The 24,393-nt window shown below is 38.9% G+C and overlaps 1 protein-coding gene across 3 annotated transcripts in view; it reads left to right on the top strand.

Annotated features, from left to right (window-relative positions):
- LARP4B (La ribonucleoprotein 4B) overlaps positions 1-24,393 on the top strand; it is a 57,127-nt gene that overhangs the window by 17,944 nt on the left and 14,790 nt on the right. Inside the window, exons 2-10 of one of the 3 annotated variants that reach the window (XM_082753696.1) lie at positions 131-265; positions 14,142-14,289; positions 14,515-14,676; positions 17,321-17,402; positions 18,334-18,470; positions 19,047-19,150; positions 20,786-20,896; positions 21,481-21,534; positions 21,885-22,094. In XM_082753696.1, the coding sequence (XP_082609822.1) occupies positions 185-265; positions 14,142-14,289; positions 14,515-14,676; positions 17,321-17,402; positions 18,334-18,470; positions 19,047-19,150; positions 20,786-20,896; positions 21,481-21,534; positions 21,885-22,094 (1,089 nt within the window). In that variant the 5' untranslated portion in view covers positions 131-184. Of the gene's footprint in view, positions 1-130; positions 266-9,021; positions 12,273-14,141; positions 14,290-14,514; positions 14,677-17,320; positions 17,403-18,333; positions 18,471-19,046; positions 19,151-20,785; positions 20,897-21,480; positions 21,535-21,884; positions 22,095-24,393 lie in introns of those variants that run through there. The other 2 variants (XM_082753694.1, XM_082753695.1) reach the window with 2 other exon arrangements.

Genomic DNA, 24,393 nt, shown 5'->3' with positions numbered 1-24,393 from the left:
GTAATGAGTGCGTCGTGGGGAAGTTCTTTGGGCTTTTGGTCTGAATCAGCACGGCACGTCAGGAATGGCTACGAAATCGCAGCAATTTCAACCATCGCTTAGAGATTCTTTTGTCTTTGTCTTTCCACAGCTTCCAAAGGTGACCAGTAAAGTTCTCTCTGAGCAGCCAAAAAGCAGACAGCTCATGACTTCTGATCAGGACACTAAAGTTGTGGCTGAACCGCAGGTGCAGCAAGTACAAGAAGTTAAAGACGGTTCTCATCTAGTAAGTATTGTAATTACGCATTCCCATCACGTAAGTGTTGCATGAAGCAGGTTTTGTAGTATTTCTTAAAACAGTCTGAGATATAATTTTGATTAAAAGAAGACAGTAGGCTATGGTAATATTGCAGCATAAAATCCTAGAACAGAGTTATTGAAGGTGGCTATGCCTCCGTACCTGGTAAGAGCCTTAAATTTTAATCAACCCTACGGAGAATATAAATGAACTCATGTTTCACTCTGTAAGGTACAGGGCTTTGTAGCCTATACAGGAATTGTACTGCCAGTCTTGACTTGGGTTCTGGCTCACAGATTAACTAACATGTAGCAAATGCACTTGTCCTGTATCTACAACTGAAAAAAAAAAAATATAAACCCTTAAAAATAGGAAATTGCCTCCTATAATAGGAGTTCTGCCAAATGGCATGTGCTTTGGTGTTGCTGTGCAGCATCCAGTAAGCTGCTTTATGGGATGCTTTTTGGCAGGTAATACAGTGTATAGCACTCTGTGAATATATGTTGCAGTAAATGTTACAGATGTTTTCAAGTAGATTGATTTGTGTATAAGCTTTACTTTTAATGTTATGTTTTCATCTTTGATAGTTAATTGTGTATTGGGAGGAATGTTTTCTCTTGGAACATCTTGAAGGGTTTGGTTTCACTGCATATTCTGCTAGGCACTTAATCTGCACTGTGCATTAGTGGATGCTTGCTGCTTAAACTGACTTTGCAGCAAGCACTAAGAAATGTTTTCTAATATACTTCAGACTTGTGTTTTGCTTAACTAATGGAGCTGGTGTTCTGTATGCTCTACCCCCTTACCCCCGCAAAAAAAAATATTGGCTGTTCTGGGATCTCTTCTGTACTGTCTTACCTTTTTCAGATGTAAATTTCTTCTATTTGACAGTAGAGGAGTAAGTTGAGCCCATTTTTGTGCCAAAAAAAAATTGAACTTTTTTGGTTATTCAGGTTCTTAATTCCAAGAAGCCCTTGAAGTTCTGAAAGTTATTTTGTCACATGCTTCAATGTGTAAGCTTTAGTAAGAGGCTATCTGCCACAAACTTGTAACTTTCAGTGCACTTTTAACAAGTGCATTAGTATTACAGGTGGTTTGGTGGTAGTTCTTGTAATTTGGTATTCTTAAAAGTTTATAAAGCTACACGTAAACTTGGATCTAAATCTCAATTTCTGTTCTTTCATACTTGGAGAAAGACTAACAGTTTCTTGCAGTTTCAGGAAAACTGCTCAGTTTCTTAGCAGAAGATGAATCCATTATTTTAATATTCTTATGGATATCCCGGAATCTATCCGTAGAGCTATAATGCATTTCAAATAATTTATTATTTTGAGAGGAAAGCTTTTCCTTTTCTGAATAGTCTATTCCCAAAAAATGGGTTCTGTGGTTTTCAAGTTTTTTCTTTCTTTAAATTGTGCTATTCTCCTATATGCACAATATCATAAGGTTTTGTTATATCAGAATTCTTGTTGATACATGCTGTCATGTTTTTAAAGGAGGTCTCTTTCATACCAGTATACATGCATGAGTGTGTTTTGCCACTGTTTCAGAACTTCATTTCCAAGTTTTTCAAATTGTCATTTGCAAGCTATAACAATGTTATAGTTCGAGTAAAACTTCCAAAGACAGTCTTATCTCTCCAAGGGTGTGGTAGGTAGAAAGGAGAAAAACTTCTGACCTTGTGATTCTATTATATTTAGCAAGTGCATGCTACAAGTTCAGTGAAGCTGCCTGCTGTTCCTTGTTTGTTTATTTTGAGATCAGAGGCAAGGCTTTGTCTTAGCCTGCATAGAGGTATAGTTTAATCATAGAATCACAGAATGTCCAAGGTTGGAAGGGGCTCACAAGGATCATCAAGTCCAACTCCTGGCTCCACGCAGGACCACCCAAAAATCAGATCATGTCTGAGAGTGTTGTCTGAATGCTTCTTAAACTCCAGCAGCTTAGTGCTGTGACCTGGGGAGCTTGTCCCAGTGCCTGACCACCTCTGGGTGCAGACCCTTTCCCTACCACCCAGCCTGACCCTCCCCTGTCCCAGCTCCATGCTGTCCCCTCGGGTCCTGTCGCTGTCCCCAGAGAGCAGAGCTCAGCGCCTGCCCCTCCGCTCCCCTCGTGAGGGAGCTGCAGGCCGCCATGAGGCCTCCCCTCGGCCTTCTCTGCTTGGGGCTGAACAAACCAAGGGACCTCAGCCACTCCATATATTTTTCCCTCCAGACCCTTCACCATCTTTGTAGCCCTCATTTGGACTCTTAACAGTTTAACATTTAATGTTGAGGTGCCCAGAACTGCACACAGTGCTCGAGGTGAGGCCACACCAGCTCAAAGCAGAGCAGGACAGTCCTTTCCCTCGACCAGCTGGCCATGCTGTGCCTGATGCACCTAGGGTACAGCTGGCCTTGTTGGCTTCCAGGGCACACTGCTGGCTCATACTGTTCTCACCATCGACCAAAACTCCCCAGATCCCTTTCCACGGAGCTGATGTATATCTTTGGTGATCCACCCTCCAGTGTGTATTTGATGTGAAGCCATACTGCCATGGTATCTGGCAAGATTTCTAGGAGTCCTTTTTAATATCTTTAAAAGAAACTTGCTGAATTACATTCACTAACTAATTTGGCTATGCTGTTCTACAAGGATCAGGTGATACTTAGTCTGAGTGTTTCTCTGGCACTTCAGGAGGAAAGCTGCAGAATTTCTATTGGGAATTTTCATGCAGCTCTTTAGATTCTGGAAAAATACCTCCCCAGAGTGAATATATAATGTATTTGTTATTGTATCTTTAAATATTAAATTATCCTAATTATCACTACATTTGGTCTGCTTTCTTTGGCAGGACCTAAACTTAACATGTGTTCTGCTGTTAGTAACACTGAGCAGATAGTCAATAGTGACTGATTTCAGCCTCAAGTTTTGGTGCTGTGACTCATGACGAAACCCTCCAGAAGTCACTTGCCAGGTTGCTTATGTTAGTGATACAGAGGTCATTTGCTTACTAACAATTTTTGGAGTCTTAACCTGATGGTGAGGGAGGCAGTCTTCTGTCTTTAAATATCTATCAGAGTACGCTAGGTGTTTCATTTCAAACAACAGTTTCTCTGGAGTTTCTCTTCTTTTTTTATTTTTTTTATTTTATTTTTTTTTTTTGGTATCCTGATAACTATTCTGTTTGGGAAAGCCCTTGTCAAACTGGACCCAGGGAAGTCTGTGTTTGGGAAATGTTCCTCTCCCTTTTCACTCACTCCTTAGTTAACTTTTGCTCAGTAACCCTTTGCTACTAGAGATCCAAATCCGGTGTTGGAGGTAGCTTGTATGACCTCTCTCTACCACCTAACCTTTAGTGTTAAAGTCTTACCTAGTGTGTTGACCCTAAACTCTTCTCCTGACGTGCTGTCATTTGAATGTGGCCTCTAGAGCACTTTCCAAGGACCAAAGGATTTTCTTTCATTGATCAGCTGAATCAGAGACCTAATCTGGACATTGAAATTAAGCTTTACATGGAATTCTTGACATAAAACAGCAACTGCTTCTGCAAATGTTTGTTCCAGTGGAAGAGGTTAAGAGAGGAGGGTCTTCTAAACCTTGCTGTCCTATTGTGATGTGCACATCACCCATGCTGTCTCTAACTCAATAATTATCAGGTGCTGTCAGGTGTTTCTATTAGTGGAAAGTCAAACTGGTGTGGTTTGCTGGCTTTTGCCAGTGTTCATAATTACTGTAAATACAAGTTCAATCAAAGCATTGTTTCTAAGCCCAAGAAAAAATAGCAAGTTTGAAAACTTAGATGGGACTTGACTGTAACTTGGTAAGAAGTTTTTCACAGCAGTTAATATGAAAGGATGTCTTGGGCTTACAAGCTACTATGTTCAAAAATTCTTTTGCAACCCATTCAAAAATAAGCCTGTTGGAACTTACAGGGGACTGAGGAAATCAGATTTAAGACAAGGCCCTGAGCAAAAATTCAGTATAGCATATAATTCTGAGACCATCTGACAACATACAGCACTACAGTATGTGCCAATTAAGAGTTAAGTAACGGTTTGTATAACATGTAGGTGATATTTAATAATTCAAGAGGTCATGAATAGCTTTAAACAAGAGATGGGAGGATCAGACCTTAAACCGAACATGTGCAGTATCACATCTTGAAGCATCGATATTGCTCAGTGTTCTTTTTTTTCTCTCACACAGTTATACATTTAGAATATAATAAAAGTATTTAATAGCTGTGCACATTTAGGTGACTTCTAGTGCTATTTTTAAATTGCTTTGATGTGTAAAATGTGCATATTTAAACAGTCCACTTAACCCTGATGTACTGAGGGGAAGCTAAGCAGTCTGATCAGCTGTCTTCCTGCAGCCTGCAGTAGTGTCATTACGATGTCTGTCATGATGCTGCTCTGCCCTTTTCCTGTAGCTGGTGGTGGGCATGACATCAGGTAATTGCCTCCAAGTGTAGGGTAACAGTTGTTTAAGGACCGATTACAGTTGCATGACTTTACTGTAGGAAAAGGATAAATGAAGTTAAATGTCAGAAGGTTGTAAGGACTGTTTTAACTTGTGCTATTGTTACTTTGCAGATAGCCTTGTAGACATCAGCTTCAAAATATAGTCTATATATAGATTTAAACCCTTATTCCTTGAGAGCGTTAATAGAGACATGTAGAAATGACAGTAGGTTGGAGGTATACCCCTGTTAATGAGCATGTTGACTTCTGGTGTCCTATGTAGATGTATGCAGGATATATGACTTAAATACTAATTTAAAAAAAATCAGGCTGTGAAAGTGCTGCTTCAGAGCAGTTCTGTGACATGGGGAAGGGAAACATTGAGTATATGAGAAATACACGAGAACCGAAATTGCAAGAAAAAGGAAAAAAAGGCAAATGTAAATGCCTCACTCCACTGAATCAGGCTCTGAAGCGTTAAATCACAAATTCTGTTAGCTTTGGTAGTGCTTTTCAAGGCAGGTGCAGGTGTTAGCTTAGTCAGAAGACTTTTAAGACTTATTGAGTCTCAGAAGTTAACGAACAGCATTGAGAAATGTGACTTTGTGTTTGCTATAGGTGCTTAGATAAAATCCAAAGGAACGTGTACCGAATGCACCTCTGCACATAAGAGTATGGGAAAACCAGAAGAACCTTCTGCTTGCCTGAACTGCTTCTGCCATTTTCTCTCCATTAGCTGATAGCAGAATTGCTTGTTAAGGCACAAGAGAAGTGGACTTTGCCCAGGTCTGTCTTTTAGAGGCTCTCAGTTCCTCTCCAGAAAGCTTGTGCTTAGTAATGGCTGTATCACAGAGGGGAAAATCATGCCACTTCTTTACCTGGCAGGAGAGTTTTCTGAGAAGTTAGAAACTTTGGAAGTACTGATGAGGCTTTATGCAGACATTAAAAGCAGCTGAATTGTTTGCCCATGGTAGTTCTTCAAACAAAACAACAACAAAACCTCTTACAAACAACCCCCTCCCCCTTTCCCCGCACTTCATTCCAGGGAATGCTAAAGAGGGGAGTGCCTTGGCATAGCTTTAAGTCTGAATCAAGCTGGATGCAACTTGAATAACTTTGTCCCAGGGGAGAATTAAAAAAAAATGCAGCAGATGGCAGCAATGATGCATCAGACTTCCTATCCTTAAGAGCAGTATAGCTGCAGGTGCTTGGGAGGTGTCGTGTGTTAGATAACCCCGGGGAGCAGGGTAGCCTTCCTCATGTTACTCTGTGATTTCAAAGTGGACTTGCTGAGTGGGAATGTATTTATTTCCTAGCCAATTCAGTAATCTTTTTAATGGTCGGAGGATTAGCGGTGAGTAGGAGTTTTCCCCTGAAAGTTAGCCAGTATGGTTCTTTTCTAGGTACTAATCTGAGTCTGCCAAAGGCACTTGAATGTATGGGGCATTTAAATATATAGTAACCTGTGCTTCACAATCTGAAACATCATTTCCTTTGATTCCTTTGTCCTGCAAGCAGAACGCTTGTCTGGGGAGAAAAAGCTATGCTGGCAGCTTCATTATAGCTTTATGCTTTTTTGTGTACAGAATGTAGGAGAAGTGGGGTAAGAAGCTGCTTGAAATAAATGTTTGAATATCTCGTGAAAGCTTCAGAGAAGAGAACAATAGCATTTCTTGCTGTATTAGGAAAAGAGGTGAATGGTTTCAGATTCTCACCTCTGGGGAGGGCGTTATCCCTTAAGCATTACCTGTCAGGTTTATGGGATGATTGACCTCTAGTCTGGTTTATGCTGCTAAATTTGTAAACTCTACTGTTGCTACAGGGATACTTCATGGTGACTGCAGTGGAGGCTGTCTGAAGTGAAACATTTGAATTTCAAGAGTGCTTCTGCACTTGCACAGTGGTACCTTGTACTTTCAAATTGTTGTCAAAACAGTTTGGGATAGCAAGACCTTTTTTTTTCCTGCTTTATACTTGATTTTAATTCAGCTTACTTCTTCCCGTGGCTCAGTGCAGCATCATTTTTTTTCCCCACACTCTTCAATATGGAACAAAAAAAGTTTGCTTACTTTTGGTTCATTAAACAGATGTGAACTTTGTTTACTAGCTAGACATGAATGAGTAAAAGAAGAGCTAATGCTTAATTTATCCCTGGAAGTCTTCAAAAGACGCTTAGATGTAGAGTTTAGGGATATGGTTTAGTGGAGGGCTGTTAGCGTTAGGTTGGAGGTTGGACTCGATGACCTTGAGGTCTCTTCCAACCTAGAAAATTCTGTGATTCTGTGATTCTGTGATTTAATTACGATTAAGCAACATCTACATGTACTACTATCTTAACAGTAGTAGGTTTTTATGTTGGAGAAAAGGAAGTAAGGAAGGTTGAAAGGAAGAAGTGACTTTGGGCTTCTCTGGTTTACAAAAAAAAATCCTGAAGTTCTGGAATTTTGCAATACTGTAACTCTACAAAATTTACTAGTTTACAAAATATCGTAAAATTCCAATATAGTAGTGGTAGGGACTGTAAAGATCACTTAAATAAGACTGAATCATGTCTGAAGCCTTATTATGTGGGCTACTTGACTTGCCATGAAAGCAGCTGTGAAGTAAGTTACAATGCCAATCATATTTAAATAAAATGGAAAACTAAAGCATGGATCTAGATGTGTTAAGCAACAATTACCCTGCAAGTATAGTTTACAGTAAAAATTAAATAGATGTAGTTCCAGTTATCTGAAAGTTAACTGTTCCAATTAGCAGTAGTACCCTTTTATGCTGCTGTATGAATACAATGAAGGCAAACTACCAGGCTAAATTGGAAGTCTGGTTCAAATACATCTTGATCAAACTTGCCGTAAGGTGCATAACCAGTTAAAAATAGCATTCAGATCAGTGTCCAGCTGAAAGAACATTTGAAGTAGGTACTTCAAGGGTCTGTCTTGTCCTGCCTTCATCAGTGTTTTTGGTATATTTTAAGTGATGGGTAGAGTGGCGGTAGAGTCTGCAAGATCTCTGAAGGAGGGGCTCCAAATTTGAGATGATACTGATGGACTTGAGAAGAGATCTAAATAACGTAAGGTAATGTAAGGACAAATACGAACAACACTGTTTAGAACAGAAAAGTTTGGGCATTTTATTGGGCTTTTATTTTTGAAGGAGAATCACTTTTTTTTTTTTTTTTTTTAACATATGAAGGGACTTAGAGTAGCAGAAGTCCTCCAACATTTAAAAGCATTCATAAAGATGGTCTGTGCTCTCAGGAGGATAGAAGGAAGTCAGTTCACATGCAATAAACAAAACTTACTGGTGACAGACTTCTGGAAGAAGCAGCATTTAGTCAAACTACCTCTTAAATTCTTTAGAGGTTTTTTGTAGCAGAATACACAATTCTGGGGGGGAGATTAAGTATAATTAATCCTGCTGCAGTTCCACAAGATGGCTAGATGATTGTGAGGCCTCTTCCAGTGCTGTAATTCACTGAGGGATTTTTTTTCTTCACACAGATAACAATAAAAAAAACTCCTGGAGCAGAACTAGCTTCTGATAACGTACAATGACTGTTCAATGGAATACATGAGGTCTTATCTATCTTTAGCCTGTTTTTCCTAAAGAAGTCATCTCGGTGTAGATTCAGCTCTAGGGGGAGGGAAGAGAAGGAGAAAATGGCACAAAACTTGTTTGATCTAATAGCTTCCACCAATTTAGCCTTCAAATCAGGTTTAAACATGTGAAGCCAGACCGCATTTTTCCTAGTATAGAAAGTGGGAATCACGTTAAGCTCGCAGGCAGGCAGCTTTTTTGGCACGCTGACATTGTGAAAGATGTCATTTAAATATTTTAATGATTTGGATGAAGGAACCTTCAGGAAATTAAACAATGGAAGTTCGTAAGACTTGGTAATACTTGTAAACAGACTGTAATCTCATTAGGAAAATTATTTGGCTTGAATATTGCAGTGCATATGATGAAACACTAAAACATTGCTCAGCAACTGGGATTTGGACTTTGAGTGGCACTGACATATGAACCCCTGCATGGTTTTAAAGTGCTATTTTTGGCAGCTGGGTGTTGGCTTGTCTCCTCAGTAGCAGTAGAAAGCTAGCTTAGTGTATAGGGGAAGGTGATTTGCAATGAGAAGGCTCCTTTGACACTAATTGAACATGGGCTGCTGCTTCAGTAAGGAGTTGAGTAACAGCACAAATGAGGAGAAAACTGGCTTGTTACAAAAATCTGTGGAAGAGGAAGCACCAGACTCAAGGATAAGTAAAACTTTATCTTCAATTTTAGGAACTGTAGGCAGCAAGGATCCGCGTACAGTGGGAAGGACGGTTAACGGGGCGGCTGGGATAGCCGGCACTGAGTGCGTTTGTACCGGTGATTGCGCAGCGTCAAATTCTAAATCTGGGCTCTGGGATAGAAAAGCAAAGTATCAGTCATACAAAAGTGTGGAGAACAGTCGCTGTGAGAGCTCTAGGAGATCATATGACAGACCTTTAAGCTTCTTTAGTTCCTTTAGTCACCTCTTGAAGGTCTCTGGTGGGTACAGAAATCTGCAGAAAAGTGAAGAAAAGAAAGACGGGGTTATTAAAAAAAGAGCACCTAAAACATATAATAGCAGTGGTCAGCATATGAACAATATAGAAAGTAATAGTAATAATGAAAATGTAGCTGCAGAAGAGCAGTGTTCACTATATCATATTTCTACTTCATGTGTGCCGGCCGTCATAGGCAAAGCCCTACAGGATGAAATCTCCTTAAATAGAAATCTTCTGGATGATTGTGCAGTTACATGCAACCATTCAAGACGGCACAAAACGATAGTAAATGTTGAAGATGATGGGAGTGACAGCTCACAAAAAATTTCAAGTTCACATAGGCAGGCGTCTCCAACCTTTTCCTATCTTGATGTAGACAACAGACAGCATTCAAAAGATAGGGAGTTTTACAGCCTTTGTGTTGTAGATGCTGAAGATTTGCGAGGGGACGAAGATGTGCCAGCTACTGTGCATGAAGAGATTGCAGCAGACGTAGATAACTCAGCTGTTACTGACGAAGGAATGTGCAGCATGGCACAGCCTCTAGACACTGGGAAGGAATTTCCAGCGCAGCAATCAGCACAAGTGGAAGCTAAGTTTAATTCACAGAAAGAATTGATTGTGTGTGAAAAAGAGGACAGGTCAAATATGCAGGAAAATGAAACAAAGGAATATTGTAGCATGGACACGCGGTCTTCTTACAATAACTTACTGGCTGACAGGTGTCAGATGGATACGTTAAACACTGACAGTATGGGAACAGTTGGCTTAAGAGCAAAAGTATACGATGAAGTTGGTGCTGAGAATCAAAAAGAGGAGGAATATGACACAGATAATGCTGTCAGTTGGAATGAATCACTTAATGGAACTTGTGATTCCGTAAAAACTGTGGATCCTGCTGAAGAGGACCAAAGCAGCCCTAATTCAGAAAACATGAAAAATGGTGGTGGTACTTCTAGTGTATTGTTAAACACTGGAGTATGCAGTTCAGGGGAAGTTGAGGAAAATGATGATTCTGAGATCATAAGTACGCATCCCTCAAATGTTGCAGAGGAAGTAAATACTAAGCAAGTAGTAGAGAATGTGAGGGATAACTTCAAATTATCATTACAGTTGCATGAAACAGGCAATGATTCTTTTTTGGTGAGTCCACATGTAGAAAACTTTGTTGAAAAATGCTGCCTAAAGCCAGCAAGTGAAGAAAACTCGTCTGTGGAAAAGGGAACATTTCAAAGAAAGTGTTGCAATAGCCAAAAGCTTGCTCCTGACTCAAGCGAACATCACAGCACTTTGGAAGAATTTTTGAAAGATAAAGCGAAATGCACAGGTACAGTTCTGCATAGCTGTGAGACTTTGAATATGACTGATACGCATGAAACCTTGGAAGAAAATTCTGATACTCAAACTCAAACTAAGGGTTGTACTGAAACCAAGACATCAACTGAAATCATATGCCAAAGGATCATGCAGGAAGATGTCTGTCTGAGTAGCACTGAGCTAAAAGATGATGTGCTTGAGAAAGCTTGTAGATTGAGCAGAACTCGATCATGGGAAAGTGGCACTTTGGCATCTCATGAACTTCATAACACAAGCACAGACGAAATATTCCAAAAGGAAAAGAGCCTGGAATTCCAGGTTTCACAACAGTCACTAGGGAATAAAGGTGAAGTATGCAACTGTTCAAGTTCAGGTAACAAAAGCAGTGTCTCTTCTGTGTCTGTGGAACATGAGGATATGAATAAAGTGGACTCGAGCTGTAGACAAAACAAACAACAGGCTGCATGCTCCTTCCGTGCAGTGGAAGACCAGGGGAATGCAGGGGCTGACTTGGCCACAGTAGCTGGGGATAAAATAGAATCTGTGAAACAGACAAAATGTGACGTTCATCCAAATGAAACTATTAATAACAAGACAGAACACGTAAAACAGAATTCTGATGCTAACGTTATTAGTCATGACAGCAACACCTTAAATTTCTATAAAGACTTGACTTGTGATCAGAACACTTGCTCTAGTTTCACTGTACCTGCAGCTTTGGACGGTTCTATGTACAAGAGTGTAAAATTAATAAATGACTCTAAAACTTCTGAAGATACTAATCTGTTTCATGAAGACCTTGATTGCTTACCTTCATTGTGTCAAAATTCGCATTCTCATGTGCATCAGAAACCGATGGAAGAGAGTCAGTTATGTAACCGTGCCAGCCCAGAGCCAGAATTCAGGAACGCCCAAGTTTCTTCTGGGCCTGTTACTGAAGTACAGTCAGAAACTCATGAAAAAAGTGTGTGTGATGTAAATGAACGTAATCTTCAGAATGAAGCAAAACAGTGTGTCAGCATCCACTCAACGGAGGAAAACCTCACTGTTGCTAGTCTGTCAGCTGGCACAGCAGAAGCTTTTACTGCTGGGAATTTAAAGCAGCTAGAAGCCAAGCCTACTGAACTGAAAAATACCAGTTACGTATTAAACACTCCAACGAATGACTTGACCACAAGCTGTGAACAGTCAGAGCACGAGGTTTTCTCAAACGGAGAGCTTGGAGTTTTTGTTGACCCAGAGCAGGTAGACAAATACGCAGCTACTCCTTCCTACGAAATACACAGCGCCTCTGCTGCTGCCAGAGGAGTTCAGGGAGGCAGTGAGAGGTGCGTATTAGATCTGACGGAAGATGTATTGAGCAACCAAGAGTGTTCCTCCTGTACACTGGACAGACAAAATCCCCAAGTTGAAATATGGTCACACTACGTAAGTCTGCAGGGTGGCAGTGCTGATTTGGCACATCAGCTGTTTCCCGACTGTGTCGCTGCAGATAACGGTCAATATCTGATGGGCTTTTTATGGAATAATAAAACTCCTGACAGAACTGTAAAGAATGGCAGGCGACATAAAGGTAGCAAAAACTTCCAGAACAAAACTGCAGATTTAACAGGTGCATCATATGCCATGGGAAGATACCCTTATCAACTGCTAGCACCAGAAAACTTTGGTATTTGGGGATGGCAAGATGAAGATGAGTTTGTAAGTATCCTGCAAAAGTGATTTGATGTTAAAGCTTGAGGCTGAAGCTGTAATTGAAATAAACGAAGTCAAACCTTGGTTTCTTCTAATAGTTAAGTTTCATATGAGCTTCTTTTGTCCTGAAACTGACCCATCTCTTTGCTTTGCAAAACATAATGTTAAACAATGTACAGAATAGTACAGAATGTTACTAAATATTGACATTTCCTTTCCTTTTTTATTGTTTACCTTGTCTGAAAGCTTAAACCTTGGGTAAAGTATCTTGATTGTGAATTCTCAATTTTTGATGAACTTGAGATTAACAGTGCAGTATGTGGGAGGCTGTTAGTAGTGCTCTTTACCTTCGCATAGGAAGAAATGTTTGTGGGTTTCCTGAAATCTTCAAGTTGTTGCTTGATAGCAGTTAGGAAACCTTTTGCTTGCTTCTGGAGATCTTCTTCTGGATTGCTGTAGAAACAAATGGCTGCAGGAGAAGCATGGGGAATGAGCTAGACTGCATCTTGGCTAGCTGGGGTAAGAAAGCAAAAATCATGACCTGTGGCTGCTGCTCTTCTTCCTCTGCCTCTAAGCAGAGCCAGTGCTTAGTGTTGTTCTCTCTGCACCGACCATGTTACGGCAGCTGCCCTGACCTTGCCCAGCAATTGCAGTGCCAGCAGTGGATCACACTAGCAGCTGAGTTTATATGTTAGGGGAGCTTTTTGCATTAAAAAATGGAAGGTGGTGGAACTCACTGTCCACTTTGAATCCTTACTACTAAAGTAGCCATGTCCAACATCATTTCTACTTTTTAACAGGTCTTTCTCTGTTCAATGCATGTGTTTTAAGTTGAGTTTCCTTAAATTTTCCTACCATCTGGGTTTGTTTTCCATGCACAATAATAACTTACCTGCGTGCAAATGTTGAGAATTATCAAAGCTCTGTGGAGGTCTGAAGTGTTTGTCTTGAACTATGTGATATTCCTAGTATCCCTTAATTTGCAAAACAAACTTTAATCAGTTTAAGTAGTGTGTGATATCATCAGTAATACTCTTTCACAACGTGTTAATCATGTTAACACATACCAGAGATATGGACATAGAATAAAATATTGCGTTTTGCTTGAACAGTAGCAAAATAAGAGAAAACTATTACAAAAAATATTGTAGACATTGGCACTGCAGAGAGCAGTCTCTGAAATGCAAATATAACTCTTCATATAACAATTATAAATCTCTATATATTACCATTAAATGTAACAGTTTCCAGTCCAGGTTAAAGGAGGTAGATCGTGATGGTTTAACTGGAACTGGTAATTTGTTCCTTTTTATCTTGCCTAGGGAAAAAAACTACCCTAACTTTTTGTTAATGATGTTTCTTCTCTGGAAGTAAAGGTAGTTAACATCTCATACACAGTTTTCTATAATGCTTCCCTAAAACTATTTGTTATGTACTAATGTGAGTCCAAAGGAAAACCAAGCATGGTTTTGTATTTTATTATTTTGTTCTTTCACAGAAGCAGATGAAATAAAATTGTTATTATTGTTAACATGCGTATATGTATTAAAGACTTGCCTAAAGTCTAGGGTAAGTTCAGGTTGCATCAGTCTGTCAAAAGCAAAGAGTGAAATGTCTGTTGTATTTTGTGCTGCTTGGCTAGTATTTTCTGGTGTTTCTTAATCAGGAAAATGAATTCTACACAATTCAGATGTTTTTGTATCTAAAATCACTATTGGATTGTCAATTCAGTCAATATGTTCAGGTGTGAAAACAACTGGCACTGCCATCTTAAGATGTACACTGGGTACTATTCTTTGAAATGTATATGCATGCACACAGATGTATGTTGTGTATCCACAAAGTGCATAATCGAAATAAAAATTTCTTTTGTAGGAATCAGCCAAGGTTTCTGAGTTAAATCCTAATGCAAAGGTGTGGGGAAATCATATGTTACATTTGGAAGCAAGTGGTGCCACTGATGGTAGCGTGAGCAAAACGTGGGAAGAAATACCAGACCAGCCTCCAGATTCCTGTAAAGAAGGTATGAATAACATAGTCAAGAAGGTATAAATAGCATAGTCTTTGGGCTGTTGCTCAAGCAAAAGTTAAAAATCAGTGCAGAACTTCTTCAACTTTTATTTTGTATTTAAAAAATGAATGCAAGTATGTAAGCAACTCTGACCCTTGAGATTTAGTTTCAGCTATGATGTTACTGTGCTTGGCAGGAAGATTTTTGAATATGTTACCTCTGTGATCTCCACTGCAGGACTGGATGCCAATGGAGACAGCGACAAAAAGCATCAGAATGCAGTGCTGACAGAACTGCAGGAGCCGTCGCCAGCTGTTTCGGTGTCAGACCAGACAGATATGAACCCTTTGGCTCTCGATCATTCTGAGTATGAGTCTATGCATGAAACCGCTCAGACAGGTAACAGAAAGCTGATATTTGTTTGGGCTTGATTTAAAAGAAAAAAGAGTTGAACAATGAACATCCATTAAAAGATACACACACACACAAACATATATATATATATATATATATTTGTTCAGTATATGCATTCTGTAAACGCATCCTAGTGGAAAAGAAAAACTCTGCTTTTTTTGGTCTCAGGCGTGTTTGGAAAACAGTCTTCCTGTTAAGAGAATAGGCCTCATGAGATGCATCCAAAAGTTAAAACTGGTTCTGTATGTAACTGAATATTGTCTTCTGAAATTTTATTTTGAATGCAAGTCTGTAGTGCTGATGCTTGTATTTAGATATCCACCTGTCCATGCTGTGTGCTTCTAGTTGGGTCAGGCACTGAGATGAAATTCACATACTGTTTGTCTTTCACGAGTATTAATGTGATAAATTCAGTGTGTTTAAAGATGAGCCTTGTACTTAAAATGCTAAAATAAGCAACAACTTAATGTAATTTCTTTGACTTTCATGTTTTTTTCAGTACAGCCGTTAGCAATTGTAGTCTATACCAGATGGCATGTTTTAAGAAACTTCTGGAAACTAGTGTAGAGATTAAGCCATGTTTATATTTCACTGAAATGGACAGAAGGTCTGCTAGATTTGTGTAGGATTACTAGTTCAACTGAGATAAGGGATGAAGAAGGAGAATGTGCTGTGGGTGTTTCTGTTTTGAGATTCCTGAGAGGTCTGCCCCTTATTTATTGTGGCTAGCTGATGATAACATGTATTTTAAATGACCAGAATAGCATCCATAATACTTGGAATAAAGACACCTGAAATTAGACACAGTTGCTGGCATCATTCTTACTTGTGCTGAAAACAAAGTTCTTTTGACACTTCTACTTAAAGGTGCTATTGTGGAATATTAAATAATAACTGGCAAGTAGAAATTGCATTGATGGTGCCTAGCAGTCTAGAAGGGAATGGTTTTCCTCAGCTTATGTTAGAACTTAATCTGCATATGCGTTACTTGTCCAGTAGTTAATTTCTTACAGGAGTTGAATAGTGTTATAAAGCAGGTGAGCAGCAGGTTGCATCTATTCTATTTGATAAATAGTCATATAGGTGGTTCCAACTATTGTCTGTTCTTCATTACTGTATTTAAAAATTCATATAGTTTTGGTCTTATTGAATGTTTGCTAGGTTTTGTCCAAGCAAGAAAAAGGAGATGGGGGAAAGGGAATGCTGGCAACATACATATTTTTCAGATGTTGGCATTATCTACATTGAAATAGAACATGTGAAGGACAATACTGGCAGGAAATAAAAAGTTGTATTAGGAAGAAGAAAGGTTAAGGAGAGATGAAGAAAAGGATGGAAGTTACTGAAGAAGGGAAGGGCATAGAGGGTAATAGTTTGTGTGCAATAGCTTTAGCTAACTTAAATTTAGAATCACAGAATCATTAAGGTTGGAAAAGACCTCCAAGATTATCCAGTCCAACCATCACCTTACTGCCAATGTCATGCACTAAACCATGTCCCTCAGCACCACGTCCAACTTATCGTCCCTGGGCAACCTGTCCCAATGCCTGACTGCTCTTTCTGAGAAGAAATGTCTCCTCGTTTCCAACCTGAATCCCCCTGGTGGAACTTTAGGCCATTCCCTCTGGTCCTATCACTGGTTATCTGTGAGAAGAGGCCGACCCCCAGCTCCCCACACCTTCCTTTCAGGTAGCTGTAGAGAGCAATAAGGTCTCCCCTGAGCTGCTTCTTCCCCAGCCCAAACACCCCCAGCTCCCTCAGCCGCTCCTCACAGGACTTGTGCTCCAGGCCCTTCATCAGCTTTGTAGCCCTTCTCTGGACAGGCTCCAGGGCCTCGATGTCCTTCCTGTAGTGAGGGGCCCAAAGCTGAACACAGCACTCGAGGTGTGGCCTCACCAGAGCTGAGTACAGGCTACATCACCTCCCTGGTCCTGCTGGCCGCACTATTCCTGATAGTGTGACATGTTACTGAACACTTCAGTGTGGCTTTTAGAAATCTATAAAAGTTCTGATCTTTAAACAGTTCTCCCACTGACACTTGTAGCTTTCACTTGACTGACTGTAGCATACTGGATCCAAACTAAAATGAACAAAAAATTGTTTTCCATGCAATAATTTGGAAGCCTCTGGATATAAGAAAAAAACTTTTCCATTGCTGAGAGGTAGTTAATGATTACATTTCTGTTGTTAGTTGATCACATCTGTTGATATTTCATAACTACACTTTTAAAACCTGTTCTGAATTAGTATATCAAGAATTTAGAGCAAGAACAGAAGAAACAATGGATATGCCTCTTGCATTGCTTTCTTGCTGTGTTCTTGGGTTTAGTCAGCTAGAAATTGGCTAGTTTCCTAAGGCTGGAAGACACATATATGAGATGCAGTACTTGCTGTGATGTGTTTGTAGCTGCTCTTCTAAAGCTGTTTCAAATCTCTATGAACATGTGTTTCTTTTGTCTTAAATTAAGTGTTCCCTTTGCAGTTTTATTGGGTAGCGAACTATAATACTCAAATGTTAACTGAACTTGAAAATTGTTTACCAGATAGCCAGTGATAGATATGATGACTTGATTAAAATATCTATTATTTAGTATAGCAGAACTAAATTTAATCTTTTTTTAAATTCTAGGTGGAAACGAACAGTTGCAGCCAGAGGGGCAGGAAGATCTACGAGAATTACTGAAAAAAACACTGGAGTTCTGCTTATCTAGGTATGTATATACCTAAATGTTGGTAATTCACCAATTTGCTACAAGATCTCATACCAAGTTTGGCATGTATGTTAACGTGTTTCACAAGTACCACTTAAAACTGATAGGGAAGGATGAGAATTTGGGGAAGATAGCACAAAAAACATACTGATGGTCCTTTCAGTATGATAGAGTATCATACTGATGTACCTCCTAAAGTTCACATGAAACTTCTGAGGGTAAAACTTAAGCTAGCATATATATTGCTTTGAAGTAAGAGTTGGTAAAATATACCTGATGTGTAATGGCTCTTGTTGTTACGGGGTTTCTTTTGCAAATTAAAACTGGATAGTTTAACCTATCTGATAAGCTTTGAGTAAACTAATCTTTTAAAATTTGGTTTGAAACTGACTTGGATTTTTGTACGTACATCTGTAGATTCCTTTATCTTTTAATGATCAGTTTTAAAAGAATTAAGGGCTTTGAAATGTACACATTCCAGTATAGACTGATGCAAGCTTATCAAAGCCGTTTGTTCTCAGTGCGTACAGATTTAAAACAAACAAACAAACAAAAAAACACTAAACACCTGTTTTAGTAACTTAGAAAAACTCCTAATCCATATGTTCCTGCATTGCCTGTTGCAATCAGTGGTCATTTGAAGTAATAAATGCTTACCAGTATCACACATTTGTGGGGGTAATATGCTGCCTTAACAGGAAGATGCCAATATTGTTGCATGAAGGAAAAAAAAAGTCATTTTCATGGTTTCTGGGAGGTGAAGCAGCTGAACATGGTAAGTGAATGGGCTGGGAAACTGAAAACACTGAAAATACAGCTTACTGCAGGAATGTGTCTTCTACTCAGTGATAATGAGTTTTTGTCTTAAGTTTATTAAAGATCATAAAAAGCTATGTCAATGATGTATCCTCATTTTTTCCTCTCCCAACAGAGAAAATCTTGCCAGTGACATGTACCTTATATCACAGATGGACAGTGATCAGTATGTGCCAATAATGACAGTAGCAAACCTTGATCATGTCAAGAAACTCAGTACTGATATGGATTTGATTGTTGAAGTGCTGAGATGTAAGTAAAATAGCTGAATGCTTGAATGCATTTTGATTACTGCTGTAGGACTATTAAGTGGGATTTTGAATAACTTTTAATTTTGCTTGTCAAGTATTACAATAAAATGTCATCCTTTTTACTGTAAAGCCTGAAGAGCAGGCATCTTCCAGTTTAGATCATGATGCTTTTGGAACAGTAGCCCTGTAAAAGCTACTTCGCATTTGAGGTATTGATAAATGATCTATGTAAATGAGAGTAATGTGAATTTAGGTTCTCAGAAAAGGCCACTGGACACTACCCCTGAAGTAAGAATTAAGAAAGAGCAATACTCAATGTGCAACTTAAAAGGGATAACTAATGAAATGTGATTTCCTAGTCAGGAAGTGTAGGAAAAGAGTGGAGAGTTCAAGGAACGTGTCTGTTCAGTTTCACACGTTGAAAGTTATCAGCAGTCTTTACTATTTCTTAATATTTTGAAATATTTAAAGTTTTACATACGCAATTTTGTTGCAAAAATGTGTCCAAAGCATCTTCTGGTGTGCAAAGCTATTATGATTGCTGACAGCTAAAATACATTTTTCTTTCCTCTCTTAGCGTTGCCTTTAGTCCAAGTGGATGAGAAGGGAGAAAAGGTTAGGCCAAATCAGAATCGCTGTATTGTGATTTTACGTGAAGTACCTGAATCTACCCCCATTGAAGTAAGTAACTGTTCAGTAAGAAGAATGTTTCTTACTTTATATTTGGAAGTTAGATTTTTTTTTTCCAGGTTTTAATAAGAGCATCATATTTCTTACTATGTTTCTTATTACTGTCTGCATTTGTAAGCCTCAGTTCATAGTTTTTGTATGGATAATGAATGTTTGATAGAAGCATATCACTCAGACTGCAGTAAAATCTGTAGCTCTAAAGAGGGCTGAATAACTGATGATAATATGTTTAGTAGAGATTCCATAATTTTCGTGGACTCTGGCATATCCATACACACTTGGCTCTTAGCTATTTGGATAAATAGCAAACAAAGATGAGAGAAGATAAATCTTGGAATGGAAAATGACATTGCTGCACCTTTTCAGGGTAAAGTTCGTAAAGCTTTGCAAACATTCCCACAATGCTGAAGGTAGAGGTGTCAGCAAGTCACTAAGGATCTTGCTAGCTTGTGGAATTGGGTATAAGAGTGGTGAGCTTAATTCTTTGAATGTATAAGTAGGACTGCTAGATTAAAAACTTACACTGAAGAAATAATTGACCTAGAGAGACTGGAGCACAAAAAATGCTCAAAGGAATCAGAGGGAAGAAGTTAGATGTGTTATGTACACTGCTTAAAAATATCAGCTGCTTTTAACTTTCTAAATGAAATGTAGCCTTTCAAAGACTGCCTGGCTTTTAATATAATATATTGTCTTACTGTCATCAGTTTGTCAGGTTGGATATATTAGCACTGGGTGGTCTCTCTTAAATGCTTAAGAACAAAAACAAAGTTCAGAGAAGTCTGAAGTGAAGTGTTTTATACATTGTGTTTAAACTTGTGAGACTGGAAAATCTAGACTTAACCAGCCAGGCTTAACGGGATACATTTTCTGGCTGAGCGTGGTCAGGCTTTTTTAAGCAGCAGTGTTCTGACACACTGTAAGGCCTCCCAAGTTGCATTGCTTTTTGATGCTGGTTGACTCCATTCAGTGACAAAATTGAATAGTATGCAAAATAATAAAAGTCTATGGTGTGTCTTTTCTATAAAAATCAGTTCATTGTTTTTCAGGTAACATAAACCCTGCTCTCAAATATATTAATCAGTAGCCACTTGAGTTAAAGTGTATCTCCAAATTTCTGCCAAAAGGTCAGGGATCTCCTATCCCATGCAGTATGGACAAGTCTGTGTGGCTCCATGGATCTGGGGGCAAGGGAAATGCAGACATTGTTCTGGATCAGCTTCCTCATCTCTTGTGGGCACTGGTGCCTCACAAAAGGACGGAAGAAGTGGTTTTATTCAGGAGTGATAAGATGCAACAGCTTTGCAGGAGAATTCTGCACTTGATGCCAAATTTACTTGTCTCTCTATGGCCTAAATAGCTTATCTCCCCTAGCTCAAGGGAGCAAGCAGGAGCTGCTTTTGATATGGCCTAGACAGTGCTTCCCCATATTTCTTCAAACTACCAGGGAGCTTGGAGAGGTAACAGAGTAGGTGTTCTGAAGTTCTTAGTTCCTGTTCTGTAAGCTGAAAAGTGCTTTTGATTTTTCTTATCAGGAGTTCTAGAATCCTGTTTCAAAATGATGTTTTCTTGTTTGTACACTTCTCTCCCACACTTCTCTCTTCCTTTTCCTACTGCTTTCCTTAGGAGGTTGAAGCACTTTTCAAAGGAGATAATTTGCCTAAATTTATCAACTGTGAGTTTGCCTATAATGACAACTGGTTCATCACGTTTGAATCAGAAGCCGATGCACAGCAGGTAACACTTATTTTTTTAGAAGCATTTGAAATTATAACAGGAAACAAGGATGAAATTGGGGAGTATTGCCTGGGTTACAGAATCATAGAATGGTTGAGTTTGGAAAGGACCTTAAAGATCATCAAACTCCAGCCCCCCTGCCATGGGCCCTCCTGGAGGAGGTGTTATAAGCTGTATTACAAATGTATAAGAACTTATGAAGAAAAAATCCTTTAAAAATCAGTAATGCTTCCCATTAGCTAACACTCAGTTATCAGTACTATTAAACATAATCCTTTAAGTTTTATCTTGTTTGCATATCCTGGCTTCCTGGCCAAAGCTATAATACTATGTACTAAGAGCATTGATATTTTAAATGACGCATTGAAACACTTCATTTGTAAGACTTAACATCTTGTTTTAATGCTACTGAAGCACTTCTGCAGTGATAACTTAAATCTCGCCAGATGCAGATTAAATATGAGGGCTTTCTTTAGTCCAACATTAACGGACACTTCAAGAATTATTGTTAGGCTTAGCCTGTCAAAACTTAACTTGCCTTTGTTTAAACTATATTTGACAAATTTTACAATGACTTTTTAAAGGCTTACAGATACCTTAGAGAAGAAGTGAAAACTTTCCAAGGAAAACCCATTAAGGTAAGTAGAGCTTTAAGTTTTATTTTCATGTGTGCGCGCATATGTTCTTTTATTGTGGGGGCCCACTTGTGTTTTTTGATATATATAAAGGTGGTCCAATCTCAGCAGCCATTTGACCTGGAGATTGGTTTTGAAATGTAGCAGATGCTGTTATACTTCTCCTTTTCCTCCTTTCTGGCAGCAGTATGTCCAACCCAGCATCAGGCCAGCAGGGAAGCATTCAGCAGTTCCTGCCTGCCTTGAAGGAGAGAGCAATGACTGACAAGTGTACAGTTTGAGATCTGCTAGTTTGAACCATCCTGATTACATTTGAAAGGCTGCTGTATTAAATAATCTAATCTCCTTTGCAGGCAAGGATAAAAGCAAAGGCAATAGCTATAAACACATTTTTGCCAAAGAATGGATATAGACCTCTGGATATGAACCTCTACACGCAGCAGCGTTACACAACATCCTTTTACTTACCTCCAGTATACAGCCCCCAACAGCAGTTTCCGTTGTACAGCTTAATTGCCCCACAGACCTGGTCAACCACACACAGCTACCTTGACCCTGCTTTGGTAAGTCTCTCACTTAAAAAGCGGTTAATTCTGCTCAAAGTTGGTATTTTTGGTACGGAGTCTTTGAGGTACGGGAAGCATACGTATCCTAAAAAGGGTGGTTTTAAGATGCTGATTCTTCTTGAAAAACAGTTATTGAAAATTCTCCATGGTGTACGAGATTGAGAATAGCATCTGTTCTTAAACTGGAGCAAGATCCTCTTCTTAACCTTTCAGGTTTTGAGGCAGTAGTTTTTTCCAGAGATTAGCAAAGTTTTCTCTTGGAAATGGCCAAGTAAAGACTTCCTTCAGCAATGGTCAAAAACTCTCTGTAGAAACTAGAGCTTCAGAATATGTACGTGAATACCAGAAAAAAATTTGTACGGAATAACTTGAATGTTACCACATCACATAAATGAGGATGGTTTTGCGTCTTGGTCTTCCAGCAGGGAAGTTCTAGCTTAACCTGCTAAATTCCCTTAAGAATATGCCAAACAGGGTAAAATATTTTCTGTGCATCTTTTTGGCAATAAAAAATAAATTTTGTTAATTAAAAAAAAAAAAACTTAAAATGCATATTTTTTCAAATCCTTTAAAAAAGGGTAAGCCTTAGAGCTAGAGTGGTAGCTGTAAGTCCTTTTATACTCCCTTGGGACATCCATCCTGCAGTGAGTGTTCCATCTTTTCCTCCATTATAACATTCTTGGCTCATTTTAGTCTTCCATTGTCATCTTATGGAAATTAATATGAATATAGTTTTCTGTTAATGAGTCAGGGACTAATGTTGTCCTCTGGAGCTGCTTTGTCCCCTCTATAAATGCCTCTTTGCTTGCAGCTAAAAAACTAGGGTAGTAATGCTTCAAAATCAGAAGCTTTTTAGATTTTTTGGCAGAGGATGAAAGTGTCCTTGAACAAACTTGAGCAAACTTCCTGTGTACCAAACAGCAAGCTAATTAAAAAGTTGGTGTGCTAAACACTTCACACATAGGGAAGGCAGCCAGAACCCTTGCAGGGGAAGGCTTTTTAAGGGGGATGAAGAATGTGGAGGAGACAAGGTAACGAGCATAGTGAACGATGTTATTCTAAGAGGTAGACATGTTATTAAGCAGCAGCTAAAACGAATGTGGTTCTTACTCTAGAAAAATGAAAGCCAGCTATTGCACAAGTCTTGCTGTGGAATAGTGGAGTCATTTGGTAGCACCGATGTACATGGAGATTAATTGGCTGCAGGTTCAAGCACAACATAGTCTGTATCTGCCTGAAGTTATTGTGGAACTTCGTACTCCTGAAAGCTTACTAGTCTTGGCTTTTGGGGGAAGACTTTTTAAAAGTTTGTCAGCATTGAAGTTCTACCTTTCTTAGTAAAAAATAGGAGAATTAACTGGCAGAGCATTGCCTCCCACTGTGTTGAGGCATCTTGTCATTGGCTGGCTGCACATCTTTACAGCATTTGGCTCCACTTTGTGTACATGAATGTAATATGATGTTTATTGAACCTTCGTGGTGGTTTCACACAATAGAAAAAGCTATATTTGAATAGAAATTATTAGTGAGGAGAATAGGGACCAAGAGGAACAATGATACTGCAATAATTTTCATGAGACAAGATGGCAGTTTGCGTGTAGAGATGGCGTGCACATATGCCAGAAGTTTCTCTCCTCTTCTGCTTCAGCATAAATGCTAACTGTACTTTCTCATCTCTAGCTTGTGATGAAATACACATAATAGTGTAGGCTTAAAGCTTTAATTCTGAAACTAGAGTTTCGCAGCATGGCCTCCAAATTTTAAAATTACCTACTACTTCTTCAAGTACATAATAGTATTTAAAAAAGATTTATCCTGTACAATTTGTAAAAATAGGTGTACTTCTGAGGAATCAAATTAATTCTGTGGAGAAAGCAAATCAATGCTTTTGCCATTGGAAAATGGAAATATGTTTTTTTTCTCTAAAAGGATCATCCTTCTAAAGGAAGAAGAGGTGAAAATTGTTAGTGTCCATTTAAGCAATGAATTAAATGGATTTTCCTTTTCTGCATTCAGTGCTTTTTCATTATTCAGGTTCAGTAGCTGTTTACTAGCTTTGGTTGAATTTACAGTGTTCAAGATATAAATATCAAAGCACAAAGCACTTCAAAGCAGTGTTTTGATGAAACTTTGTTCTTTCATTAAACTTAAGAGTCTGGTTTGGGAGTCAGAGGTAGCATTTGCTAATGTGCACTAGGTTAGGCAAACAGTAGTTTGGGACGACAGCTTTGGTGTTTTCATTGATTAGTGATTTGCTCTGAGTTTCACAAGAACAAAGACAGGCTTTTTTAGACAA

The sequence above is a fragment of the Aythya marila genome (assembly GCF_965140915.1).
Source record: "Aythya marila genome assembly, chromosome: 2".
NCBI lineage: Eukaryota > Metazoa > Chordata > Aves > Anseriformes > Anatidae > Aythya > Aythya marila.
The sequence above is the reverse complement of the archived record's forward strand: the minus strand, read 5'-3'. Positions and strand labels throughout refer to the sequence as shown.